This window comes from Canis lupus, chromosome 37 (assembly GCF_003254725.2).
Source record: "Canis lupus dingo isolate Sandy chromosome 37, ASM325472v2, whole genome shotgun sequence".
Classification (NCBI taxonomy): Eukaryota; Metazoa; Chordata; class Mammalia; order Carnivora; family Canidae; genus Canis; species Canis lupus.
Genome location: NC_064279.1, coordinates 21,261,915 through 21,275,871, shown reverse-complemented (window position 1 = coordinate 21,275,871; position 13,957 = coordinate 21,261,915). Strand labels below are relative to the sequence as shown.

Here is a 13,957-nt window from a genome sequence, read left to right as displayed (position 1 = left end):
CACTGAAACTTCTGGGGAAAATATATTCTAAGAATTATATCACATTTTTCAATGAAAATATTCTATTTTAAATTATTCAATAAGTAGTATATTCTGTGTATAAACATAAAAATTTAAGCTTATAAATATTTCTCAAAGCAGAAGAGAGTTCCAGTAATGATGAATGAGGTTATGTGAAACAAGCCTCCCATTAAAATGTATTTGAAAGCATCAGATATTTTAACCGTGTAGTGAAGAATAATGAAGTCAAGCTCTAAGAGAAGAGAGACACACATGGTGGTCAGCCTGGCATTAGGAATTTGTTTCCTCCTGAAGCTTTGGCTTCAGATAATTTTGCTAGAAAAGGCCAAAAGACTGAGACAAAAAGGACCAAACCATACCTGAGAGCCCTAAGTATGGGTTTTGGTAAATAATCCAGGCTTTAGATTGAAACTGAGGAATAAGAGGAAATTAGAAATAGACTTGACATTCCAAAGATTACAGCTAAATTTAGAATTACTTCAATCACTAGTTGGAATAAGGTAATAATGCAATTGATAGTGTTTCCAGCACGGCTACCTGTAAGATGTCAGCATAAATACACTTTGGAAAAAGATAGTATCATTCTCATGCCTCAAATCAGGCTTCTGTTTTTAAAAGAAATATTATTTGATGCTCAAAAAGCAAAAACTAGACAAATAAACAAAAACAGGCATATAAAACTCAAAACAATGTGACCAAAATCCCAAAGAAATGCTGAATATTATGAACTCACCCACAGGGAATGCAGATGATGGAAAAATCAGTCACAGGTGTTAATTTGTGACCTGGAAAACTTATCTAAAGAAATAATCTGGCTGACATAGGAAGACATCACATATACAGAAAAAGAAGAAGAAAAGGAAAAAAATATCTACAGAAGTGTAAAATATCATCCCAGATAAGAATAGAAAGAAAATGGTGAGGAAGCAATATTTGATGAAATAATGGCTGATAATTTTCCAAACTGATAAACAACATCAAGAAAAGAAAACCATATGTATGTATTTCAGAATATAACTTTATGTTGAAAATCAAGACAGATAATATTGTACTGAAAAGAAATATAGTAAGAATTACAGTCAACTTCTCAACAGAACAAGGACAGCCAGAAGATGATGGAACAGTATCTGAAAAGTGCTAAATGAAAATATCTGCTATTCATTGAATGAAATCTTGCTATTTGCAATGACGTGGATGGAACTAAAGGGTATTATACTAAGCAAAATAAGTCAGAGAAAGACAAATACCATATGATTTCACTCATATGTGGAATTTAAGAAATAAAACAAACATACCTGGCGGGGGGGAAGAGGGGCAGACCAAGAAACAGACTCTTAACTATAAAGAACAAACTGATGGTTACTGGAAGGAGGTGGTAGGAGAGAGGGTTAAACAGGTGATGGGTATTAAAGAGGGCACTTGTGATGAATACCAGGTGTTGTATGTAAGTGATGAATCACTAAATTCTACACCTGAAACAAATATTGCACTGTATGCTAACTAGATGGAATTGAAATAAAAACTTGGAAAAAAGAAAATATTTGCTATCAAGTAAAATTATATTTCAAAATTGGAGACAAAACAGGCATTTTCAGACAAAATTAAATGAGAGGGTTTTTCATGAGCTGGTCTACATTTAAGGAAATTTTTTTAAACCTTCAGTTAGGAGAAAAATGATCTCAGATGGAAATTCAGGAATATATAAAATAATAATGAGAAATGACATAGACAAATATTTAACCACATCTAAAAGAAAATAGGCCGTGTTAATAATCAGAAAGTCTTATAAAGTTTGAAATATATACAAATCAAGATATGTGACAACAGTAACATAGTAAAACTGTAAGAGGAATAAATAAAACTAAGATCATGGGAAAAGGTAAAGTATTAATTTGTATTAAAATCCAATGAACAGGGATCCCTGGGTGGCGCAGCAGTTTAGCGCCTGCCTTTGGCCCAGGGCGCGATCCTGGAGACTCAGGATCGAATCCCACGTCGGGCTCCCGGTGCATGGGGCCTGCTTCTCCCTCTGCCTGTGTCTCTGCCTCTCTCTTTCATAAATAAATAAAAATTAAAAAAATAAAATAAAAATAAATAAATAAAAATTAAAAAAATAAAATAAAAATAAAATCCAATGAACAAAGGATTCAGGTAGCAGTCTCTAACATATCTACTAAATTATCAAGCTAATATAAAGAAAATGAAATAATAATAACTTAGAAAAAAGGCTAAAGAAAAAAGAAAGGAATATAAGCATGAGGCACAAATAAAAAGAAAATAATCACATAATAAAATGTATCCCCATATATCATCTAATTCATTGTCATAGAGTAAATGCTCTATTCAAACTAAGTAGCCTGTCAGACCAAAACAGAAAGCGAAATTCAGGTATAGCATATGCAGTTTAAGCTACAAAACTCAAATATATGGAAACAAAAATTGTAGAAAAGAAAGAAAAAGATATATACCATGCAAACACCAAAAAGATATTGAGCTAATATACTAACAAATATACTAACGTCTAAGACAAGCAAAAAGATGGGACCCCTGGGTGGCTCAGCGGTTTAGCACCGCCTTCGCCCCAGGGCGTGATCCTGGAGGCTCGGGATGGAGTCCCGCATCGGGCTCCATGCATGGAGCCTGCTTTCCCTCTGCCTGCCTCTCTCTCTCTCTCTCTCTCTCTCTCTCTGTCTTTAATAAATAAATAAATAAGTCTTAAAAAAAAAAAGGAATTAGAAATCTTGGAAACAACCTCAAATCAACAACAATGAACAGAGGGAAAAAATAATCCACATAGGATTATTACAAAAAATATCTGGAAAATAAAAAAAAATTGGTCACATCTGAAATGATGAAAATTCCCCTCAAAAAAACAAACATGAAGCAAAAGAAAATTGCATGACACAACATAAAACTAAATACATTCAAAGAGGCATTTGAGGGAAAAGCATTTTAAATTGGAAATTTGAAAGTTAAAAACAAATGGACAAAAAAAGAAAAATTGTTTACTGAACTCAAGAAAGAAATGGAAGAAAGAGACAGTATTTTCTCAGAAATAAGAAATAAATTGCAAGCTACCTAGGAGAACAAAGATTCAAAATGATATTTATTAAGAAACATTGAAGAAAGGCAGAGAAACAACCAACGGGATGAAAATAAGGGAAAGAAAGTAGTTGAAAATTTCAAAGAATGTGGGGGAAATAGAAGCCAGGTAAAGAAGGAATCACATTTGCATAAGTACATCCCTAAAGATGTAAAATGAAACAATGGAACAGAAATTATATTTAAATTAAAATCCAAAACAATTTTCCATAAATTTTAAAAAGGCTCAAGCCTACATATTGAAAGAAGACCAATGAGAATTGGGAAATATTAACCTAAAATATATATCAACTCTGAAACATATCCTAGTAAAATTATTAGACCTCAAAACAAAAACAAAACCAGAAAAACACACACGCACACACACAAAAACAAAACCAAAACTTCAAGGTCCCCAGGCAAAAATATCAAATATAGAAAAGAAAAGAATGTAATGGCATTAACTTTAAAAAAAAATAAAATAAAAAGGATATCAATGATGCAGCAAGTTAAAAAAGAAAAAATTCAATAACATAGGAACCAAGAATTTAAAATGCAACTAAACCATCCTTCAAATATCAAGACTGTAGAAAAACGATTTAAACACAGAGGAATTTAGGGAATTCTGTACTCATCTGCCCTTCTTCATGAATCTAGTAACGCTTCAGTCTTAACCAAGAGATGACTGGAAATGCTTGAGCAAAACAAGAGACGGTGATATTTTAATATATATAAAACTAAAATAAAAGTGGATGAGAACAAACGACTTATGTATATATGTTATATGTAATGACAAAGTAGAAATGAAGCAACCAAAAAATGAAGAACCAAGATAAAAAGAAAGAAGATAATGGAATAAGCACAATGATTGTTAAATGGGACAGAGGTTCCCAAAGTTTCTCAATTTGTGGCTCCTTCAGTGCCTCAAGAACTTTTTCAGGCAGCTAGCTCTAGGCCAAAAGAAACACACTATAGTTTGTTTACTAAGAGGTTAGGTCCAAACAACCTAGTAAGTATTTATGTCTGAACAAAATAATAGTACATTTGAAAAAAAAATACACAGAGACTAAAATAAGTTTTTTTTTTTCATTCTTAAGTAAAAACTGTGACTTACTAATTGCATTGTGGGCCCATTGATAGAACACTATTTCTCAAACCTTGAACTGATCAAGTTGGAGCTATCTACCCTCAGCTCCAGTTACACAATGATTTTCATGCACTACTTGTTTTTCTGAATGCACCTTTGCAAAGATATGACATTGTTGAAGCCACTGTAGCCATCATCTAAGGATGAACTATGTCATGCCAGCAGTTTGAGCAGCATCCAAGAAATGTCACTGTGTTTCCTTAAAAAGTGAAAATATAGGGCAGAGTCCCTCTGAGTTTACTGTGGTGCCCCAGAACATAGTTTGCTCTCAATTTGGGAACAGTGGGAATAGGAAGTAGGGGAAATTAAAGGATGTAGTTAAAGAATAAAAGAAAAAAAATAAGAAGTATGAAAATGGTAATAAGTTCATTTAAAAAGTTTTAAGTTCAAAGGTACTCACCAGAGCAAAATTACAAACTGCAAAACAGGGCAGCCCCGGTGGCTCAGCGGTTTGGCGCCACCTGCAGCCTGGGGTGTGATCCTGGAGACCCAGGATCGAGTCCCACATTGGGCTCCCTGCATGGAGCCTGCGTCTCCCTCTCCCTCTGCCTCTTTGTGTCTATGAATAAATAAATAAAATCTTAAAAAAAAACTGCAAAACAAATTTATATATATATATATATATATATATATATATATATATATATATATATATATATATATATATCCCGGTCTTCAGAATCACGACCTGAGTCAAAGGCAGATGCTCAACCGCTGAGCCACCCAGGTGCCCCTCTCCCTTTTCTGAAGAACAAAGTAGTTTTCTGTTTTTATATTGGAGTGTTTGTTAAAATGTCATGGTGGAGACTTTGATTACAAAACAATGCATGGAAAATTTTCTGAGAATTACATACACAGTATTAGCGAGAGGAAATTTTGTAAGTTATGCATGTGAGTATAGATATTTCAATTCTGAGGATCCCTGGGTGGCTCAGCGGTTTAGCACCTGCCTTCAGCCCAGGGCTTGATCCTGGAGTCCTGGGATGGAGTTCCTCATGGGGATCCCTGCATGGAGCCTGCTTCTCACTCTGCCCGTGTCTCTGCCTCTCTCTCTTTCTCTCTCTGTGTCTCTCATGAATGAATAAATAAAATCTTTAAAAAAAGATATTTCAATTCTGAAAAATCTAAAAGACTTAAGCTCACCCATACTGATAGCAACAATGATCTATCATGGCCTTGCCAACAAGGATCTTGACCAGGGCATATGTATGTGTGTTGCAGGTTGGGACAGAGACAAAAGAAGGACTCCCTGTTGCCCATTTAAGGCTTAATCAGTACGATTTAATTTGAAGGGAAGGATTTCAAAAAAAAAAAATCACACTTTTCTGGGAACAATCAATCCATTAATACTAGGATGTCTTGATTTTCCTCTCTGGTACTGGACCCACATGCTCTTTCAGACAGTATGGTACATAAGCAAAGGATTATACACTTCTATAATAATCATATGGCTTCAACTCATTTCTGACTTCAGTATGGGAACCCTCATTCCCTCCCTGATTCATACAAATGCATATGCTTCTTCTTTCTACTAAGTGTACTTCCTGCCATACATGCTCAATAAGTCTCCTTTAGAGAAGACTTATTGAGAGCGTGGCATTAAAGTGTATACCATTGATTATCTGAGTTCTTTCAGGTTGTAGATCACAGATGGAGTACAAGGTAAAGACTTCTGGGAACACTTGAAATTCCAGTAGGGCATGATTAAGAAAGTACATGATTATAGAATTCAAACTCTTCTAACCATACTACTAGCAACAGGAGACAGGAAAAATCTTTATAATGTTATTATTATGAACAATAATAAAACATTTATAAAATGCCTTATGCAAAAAAGCACATTTGAATTTTTCTTTTTCCTCAGGTAAGTCTTTGGATTACAATAATAAGTTTTATCATATTATTTAAGAAATTTAATTAATGATAAAAGAACATCAAGGCTCTCTCCAATTACTGGGATAAGAAATATGGGTAAAAGTTCAAATTTTGGATAGACAAATTTTATTACCTGGCATTTGCTAAATAGGTAGTTTTGAAATCTAGATTTCAAAAAATAAAACGCTGAAGTGATTTTTTCCGCTAAATTAGAATTACTTCTAGGTGTTTTCGAGGTCTTTAGAATGACTTCAGAAGTTTACAACACAGAATCAGACAAAACCACTGGAGAAAAACAAAATAAAACTTGGACCTCTATAAGAAGTATATGTCTACCGTACAGGAAGAATATGTTAATTTCAGAATAGAATGAAACCATAACTGATTAGTTGAATGCAATCTAATGAAGCAAGTTATATTTAAGTTACAATATTTCATCCATTCTAATTAAACAATAAAGAAACAAGGTATTAAGATGTATGATATAAATCTCAGAACATGCAGAAGCCGACCACTCCATTTTTAGGTTTGGGTGTGCATTACATTGTAATTATGAAAAAAGACGCTTAGCCTGTGGTCAGGCTTATGAGAAATACTGTTTTATATTGTGGCAGCAACAGATCTTGAGGCCCAGCCAGAATGGAACTAATAAGCAACCCCAGGCTGCTCAGAAAGTCACTCCCAAGCAGTATAATTATCAAGTTGGCAACCAAATATCTTTAATTCTGAGAAAATTTTGGCTAAGTGTATATAGAGATGAAGAAGTAAGTCTAACCTATGATATTAATTTGGGGTCATATTTCCAAAGAAATTCTGAAGATACCACACCTAGAAAACAAATACAGTGTCAATCTGCAATCCAATTATTTTTAAGTATATAGAAAGCAAAGTTATAAATTGTAAGAAAAATATAAAGAAAGTATAATCTTGATATTATTCTACAGGCTAAAAGGTAACTATATATATATATATATATATATATATATAAAAGAAAAGGAAATAAATAATATTTACAATGTTTAAATGTTAGAATTTAGAATTTGGGAATGAAATATATACTGTTATTTTAAAACAACAGGTCAACATTTTGTTTACATCAAAAACAAAGCATTGAAATTATTATAGCAAGACTCTTCTGTATTTTCTATTACATAAAACTATTATAATCTACATAGTGAACAGAGAAAATACAGATAATATGGCTATCACCTCAATTTCACTGGAGGACTGTGGTTATGCATTTCCCACATGCCATTAGGGAAAGGTAAGGTGTTAATTAAGGAAAGTACTAATAGTCACAGTAGATACAGGAAAGATAAGAGGGAGTGGGAATAGAGGGATAGGAATAGGAGAGAGGGAAAGAGGAATAAATGGAGAGAGAATGAGAACAGATTTCAAATTCTGTCAGAAATCAACTCACTTTTTAATACCGAATCATTTCTGCTTCCTTCTAAGACGTTTTTGGATACAAGTGTAAACAACACAAAATCTGCCTATGTGTTTCCCCTAATGTGTATATACTCTTCCCACAGAACCAGTTCATTGTCATTGACACACTTTGCCCACTCCACTTTAAGGCTAGGCCAAGAGAAGAACAAAGTGAGCCAGCAGTGCCACACTCACTGCCTGGTGCCTGAGTCCCCCAAGTACCACAGCTGGGAGCCTCGTTCTGCCTTCTGGCCTCCCAATGCTAGTGCCAATAGGTAGACGTTCACTGGTCTACCCATAAGGGTCACATCCTTCAAAATTCTGCACATGAAGCCACCATCTCTCTCACCAAATTCCCATATTATTACTATTACAAATTATAAAAATAATCTGATTAAACTAAAAAAGGTAAAAATTCATTTATTGATTTTGGTTCAAGGCAAGAACTAGACATTCATTACAGTAATTTGTTATTATAATATGTTAAAAATATCCTGTCACTGTAGAATAGTGATTTCAGAGTCAGATCTGATTTTAAATTCCAGCTCTGTCACATAATAGCTCTTTATATTCATCCACTCAAAAATCACTTATTGTGAGCCAGACACTATGATAAGTTTCAGAGAAAGCAATGAACAAAAAAGACAGAGATTCTCTGCTCTCTCAGAGCTTAGAATGAGGGAAATAGACATTAGTCAAGAATTATATTGATAAATATAGATTTATAAACAGAGATAACATTCTAAAAAGAAAAGAAACAAAGGTCTAGGTTCTGTGAGGTAGAGAATAGCAAAAGACTCTGACCTAGAGTGAATAGTCCGGGAAAAACTTCCTTGAGGAAACGATGCTTGTGGTGACATCCAAAGGAAACAGAAGGAATTAATTAGAGCCCTAAAAGTTCATTCAAAAAAATCTCTCCAAAAGAAAATTCTAATTCTAATATTTTATATGGTATATATATTTTTTGCTTACTCGATTGCTAGGTTATTAAAAAGGGTATTAACCACCATTTGCTTCAATGTGGATGGAACTGGAGGGTATTAATCTGAGTGAAATAAGTCAATTGGAGAAGGACAAACATTATATGTTCTCATTCATTTGGGGAATATAAAAAATAGTGAAAGGGAATGAAGGGGAAGGGAGAAATAATGAGTGGGAAATATCAGAAAGGGAAACAGAACATGAGAGACTCCTAATTCTGGGAAACGAACTAGGGGTGGTGGAAGGGGAGGTGGGCGGGGAGATGGATTGACTGGGTGACAGGCACTGAGGGGGGCACTTGATGGGATGAGCACAGGGTGTTATTCTATATGTTGGCAAATTGAACACCAATGAAAAATAATTTTATTTTAAAAAATTAAAAAATAATAAAATAAAATAATAAAATAAAATAAAATAAAATGGGTATTAAAACACATGAATGAACTGCCAGATGAAGAGATACATAGAGCAAGATCCCGAATGCAGGAGGTTTCCATGGCGTTTGAGGTTCACTGGCATGAGGTTCACTAACCTTGAACCTTCTATGTATATATATTTTTTCATGTTATGTAAATAATAGAAAAAATAATTATTTGGTGAATAATTTCTACTGGTCTAGTTGATATTACCCCATCTTTCAAAGGTAGGTGATTTGAAGTTGAGTAAGGATACATATAAAGCCTAGTCACAAGGAGGGAAATGATATTTAAGAGCGCTTGAAGAAGACCAATGGGAATTTGGTGCAAAGTTTAGTAAGTAATGGTAGGACCAGAATTTACTAGCCATGCCTGAAAATAAAACCTAATTGGATCAGAGAGCCAAAAGATTGAGGAAGCTTGAAAGGCAAATGTAGACAGAGAGACACAGAGTTGATGAGAGAAAACAACATGAGAGCATGGCTTGAATATTTCAGATTTAATCTTCCCTAAATCTAGAACTGGCATGTGAGCTTCTCAATTACATTAACCAATGATTTCCCAACTTTTAGGTAAAATTAAGCTATTTGGGATGAGTTTTTACTCAAGCTAGTTGAGACGGGTCTCTGTCACTAGCAACCAAAAGAACGTGAACTGACAGTGACTGAGAGGCCCAAGCTTAAAACTGTATCAACTAAGGAAAGCCTACATTAACATTCTGCATAGCCACAAAGCTAGCAAGAAAGACAGCACAAGGAAAAGATAAAGTAATAGGCAAGAAATCCCAGGGATATTAAGGTACAATAAATCAAGATTTATCAAGCATTTTCCTAACTCAATCACTTAAATTTCTCTGAGCATGTAAAAAAATATTAGGGAATGACTGTGGGATTGGGATACAAAATAAAGCTCACTGAAGTAGAACAAGTCAAGGACCTGTAAGATTGAAGTATTTGTGGGAGCATGGAAGTCATTCTTATTTTGGAAGGATCTATGGTAGAATAAACTGGGTTTAAGAAAGAATACAAGACTTTCAAAATGAAGGGACAAAAATATTAAGAAAGAATTTTAAAAATATAGATTCTTATTTATAGTAAAAATATAAAGGCTTGCCATGTGCCGAGCACCTGATTAAATGCTATGCAGACACTTTACTATTTAAATCTAATAAAAGTTATTTTTAAAAGGGGTATTATAATCCTGATTTTATAGATGATAAGTTGAAGGTCAGAGAAATTAATTTGCTCAAGGTCCCAAATTAGTAAGAGATAAGACATGGGCAATGTGACTCTAAACCTCATACTTTTCATCAAAATGCTTAAAGACTAAGAGTGTTTCTATTTTTGCATAGTATTACGTGCTCTACTGAGGATGAAAAGACTTCAAATCAAGAAATGTAAAAGATTTAGTCCAAGGGTACCACTAGCGATGATTAATGCAAATATTCCCATAAAAGAACAGGAATTTAATGGTATTTAAAAAGGAATTAAATGGTATTAGGAAAGGAATGTCATTTCAGATAAAGATTTGCTGGTTGTGGGTAGCATGAGAAAATTCAACATATAATACAATACAACTAGTACTTCTGACCCTCAAATAACTCATAAGCTATTTGACTAAATAAAACATTAAGTTTAATGCTTGATAAGAGTAAAACAATCGAATAATACAATTATATTGAAAGAAATTTTATTTGTGGTAAATTAAATAAATTTAATGATACAGTACCAGAAGTCTACAGTACTACACATTTTTCTAAATGCCCAACATGTTCACTGCTTGACATATGGGCTCAACTAAATCTGTTTTCAGAAGAAAGCAACACTGATCTTTTGTGTCATCTCCCTTCCTATTCAATGCCTCCACTAGTCACAGATAGTTCTTACGAGCTCAAGTACGAAAACCCTTAACATTGCTTTCAGTTGCCCAATTTAGTCCTCCTCATATCCTAGACATCACTGATGAAAAGTTGCAGCAAAATATGACTAAGTAATTTAAACAGCTGATAAATAACAGTTTGGACTAAAACTCAGGGCTTATGACTCAAAGACAATCTACTTTCCGCTATATCTGACTGACAGAAATTTGGGAATGACTTAGGTTTGTTCTCAGAAATCTAATTTCATCAGCACCTAGGAATTAAAAGACACAAAAGATTTAGGGAATAAGAGGTATATCTGCCTTTCAAAAAAGGGAAAGAGGATAACTAAGAGAAAGGTGAACTGGTTCCAAAGACCAGTGTTAAATTACTTGTCTAAGATTCCAGAGCTTTGCAAGTTCTACTAGAGAGCCTGGACACACATCTTAAAGACTGCCAACTCTGGCCCTAAATACATATTGTATTAACTTGTTATTTGAAGGAACACATTAAAATAGATAATTTGATGTAGTCAAGTGAGCACAGATTTGTTTTCAGTCCTGAACAATTAGTGCAACGTGATACAATTTTCAGCCTTTATAGATTTAATAAATATTAAACCAAATTATATTGAGCTCCATATGGATGAACAATGTCCAAATAACTAATTATTTATCATTAAATATATTTTATCCCATTGCTTTCCTATATCAGCTTTCAACTATTTGTTTAACTACATAAGAGACAAGGGCTTTTATTTTTCATTCAGTATTATTTCCCTCAAAATCACTATCTAGAAAATAAGATGCACTATTTCTTAGATGAATTTTATATCTGGCAAAGGAAATTAAATTTGCACTGGATATTTTAATGAAAACCATTTGCCAGAATAATCTTTTATAAACAATCATTATAAAAGAGGCTAGGATATTCGACTTTGAAACAGGAGTTGAGATATTATGGAATAGATCCCTATAATTTAATATAGTGATTATCTTTGGAGAGTATCATCATTGTCCTTGCTTTCATTGCTTTGGGGAAACAAATCCAATATGAATTATTTGAAATTTAATATTTAATTCCATTCAAAAGAAAAAAAAAGAAATTTTGGCTATTCACTCAAGGAGTAAAATATCAATGAAAATATCTTAATGAGTACAGCCTTTTAGAGTAGGAGATTATATGTATATAATGCGTGCCTGTTCTAACCTTTAAATCATCAGCTTTGGAGACAATCTATTGAGATAATGGTAGTATAAGAGAAGATTATAATATCTTCCTACTAGAAAGACAAGTAAAAATATGGATACATATTCATTATAGAAACTACTCAGCAGTGCTAATGCATTATACAAATTTTGAGACATTTTTGTCTGAATAGATTGTAAATTTCTAAGTCTGTATAGATTGGGAAAAAAATGAGCCATTTCCTATCTATAGGAAAAAAGAGAGCTGCATTTTTTTTTAATTTTTATTTATTTATGATAGTCACAGAGAGAGAAAGAGAGAGAGGCAGAGACAGGCAGAGGGAGAAGCAGGCTCCATGCACCGGGAGCCCGATGTGGGATTCGATCCCGGGTCTCCAGGATCGCGCCCTGGGCCAAAGGCAGGCGCCAAACCGCTGCGCCACCCAGGGATCCCGAGAGCTGCATTTTAACATCACACCAGATATACCAAAATAAACTCGAGATAAACAAAAGACAAGTGTAAAATATTAAACTATGAAAGTACTAGAAGAAAATTTTGGTGATTATTACAATATTTGGATGAAGAAGAACTTTTATGAAAATATCAGGAAAAATCCAATAAAATAACAAGTGAATTTAACAAAATTTAACAAATTAAAAGGTTCCTTGGTGAGCATTGTCATAAACCAATTTAAAAGAATAGTAGAAAATACTGTCAACACAATTCTTTGCAATGTACATGAAAGACAGGAAGTTAGTGTCCTTATTCAATAACTAACATTTATAAGTTACATAGGTAGGAAATAAGGAACATGTGCAGATATTCCATTACATAAGAACTGCAAATGGCCAATAAACATAATAAAATGTTTAATTCACTAATAAAGAAATGCTAATTTAATAATAATGGAAAATATTTTTCTTTTGTCATACTGGCAAATATGATAAATACATATTGATGATAATATGGAAAAATGAGCACTTCCTCACTTTTAGAAGAAGTACAGCTGGTTTATCTTTTTCTAAGGTAAATATTGCAGAACATGCATATTTTACATGAATATACTGCCAGACACAGATGTTCCAATTAGAGGAGGTTATACTATGATAATGTAGTAAAGGCCTTCATATTTGCCATTCAGCTCCATTTCCCCTTATCCTGGCTTCAGCAGTCATACTGTGCTTGAAAGAATTATTTCAATGTTAGCAAACAGTCTTGGATGGAGTCATCCAAGACACCTTGCCTTTCAAGGACTGACCCAGGCTAAGCTGCCAAGATGCCCTCTCTGTGGAAAGTTATCATTGAGTCAGTTGACCTAAAAACTGAGAAAAAACAAACAAACAATTTAGTCATCCCAAGAGTAAAATACTGTGGCTTCTCTTCTTTCCAATACTTAGGCCTTCAAACTTTTATTTGCATGATTTATTCACTTCCTTCCAATAAACCGTTATGCTTTCACTAAGTTGACTAAGTTTATGATGCTTACAACCACAAAACCATGATACAGAAATCAATAACTGACTACAGGTATATACGCAAGGATTTGATTGGCAATTATTTCCAGTATCAAGGAAATAGAGAAGAAAGCTTAAATGTCAAAGATGCATGTTCTAAATAAAATATACTATGCCCAAATAATGCCATGCTAGGCAATTACTAAAAACAATTCTATGAAACAACAGAAGCTGACACAGAAAGATGTGCTTGTATTATTTTGGAATTCTATAATGAAAAGTTGCCCCTTCTTTAATTATATATTTATTTAGTTAGTCATCTGTTTATCAATATAAGTACTGACAGGTATATTTATCATTCTTGGAGTTATAATATAATACCACGTTATTTATTCAAACTATTACAGCATTGGTCATTGGTCCTTCATGTTAACTTCAACATCCCATGTCCCTTTGATATGCGCACATGTTTTTGTCCTTTGCTTTCAGACACCACACTGTAAACTGC

At 33.5% G+C, this 13,957-nt stretch overlaps 1 protein-coding gene across 10 annotated transcripts in view; it reads right to left on the bottom strand.

Moving 5' to 3' along the window:
* SPAG16 (sperm associated antigen 16) overlaps positions 1-13,957 on the bottom strand; it is a 916,366-nt gene that overhangs the window by 791,038 nt on the left and 111,371 nt on the right. For 8 of the 10 annotated variants that reach the window (XM_049106785.1, XM_049106782.1, XM_049106784.1 and 5 more), the window contains exon 10: positions 4,650-4,808. The exons of the other annotated variants lie outside the window; for them this stretch is intronic. In XM_049106785.1, coding sequence (XP_048962742.1) covers positions 4,650-4,808 — 159 coding nt within the window. The remainder of the gene's footprint in view (positions 1-4,649; positions 4,809-13,957) is intronic. 10 annotated transcript variants of the gene reach the window in all.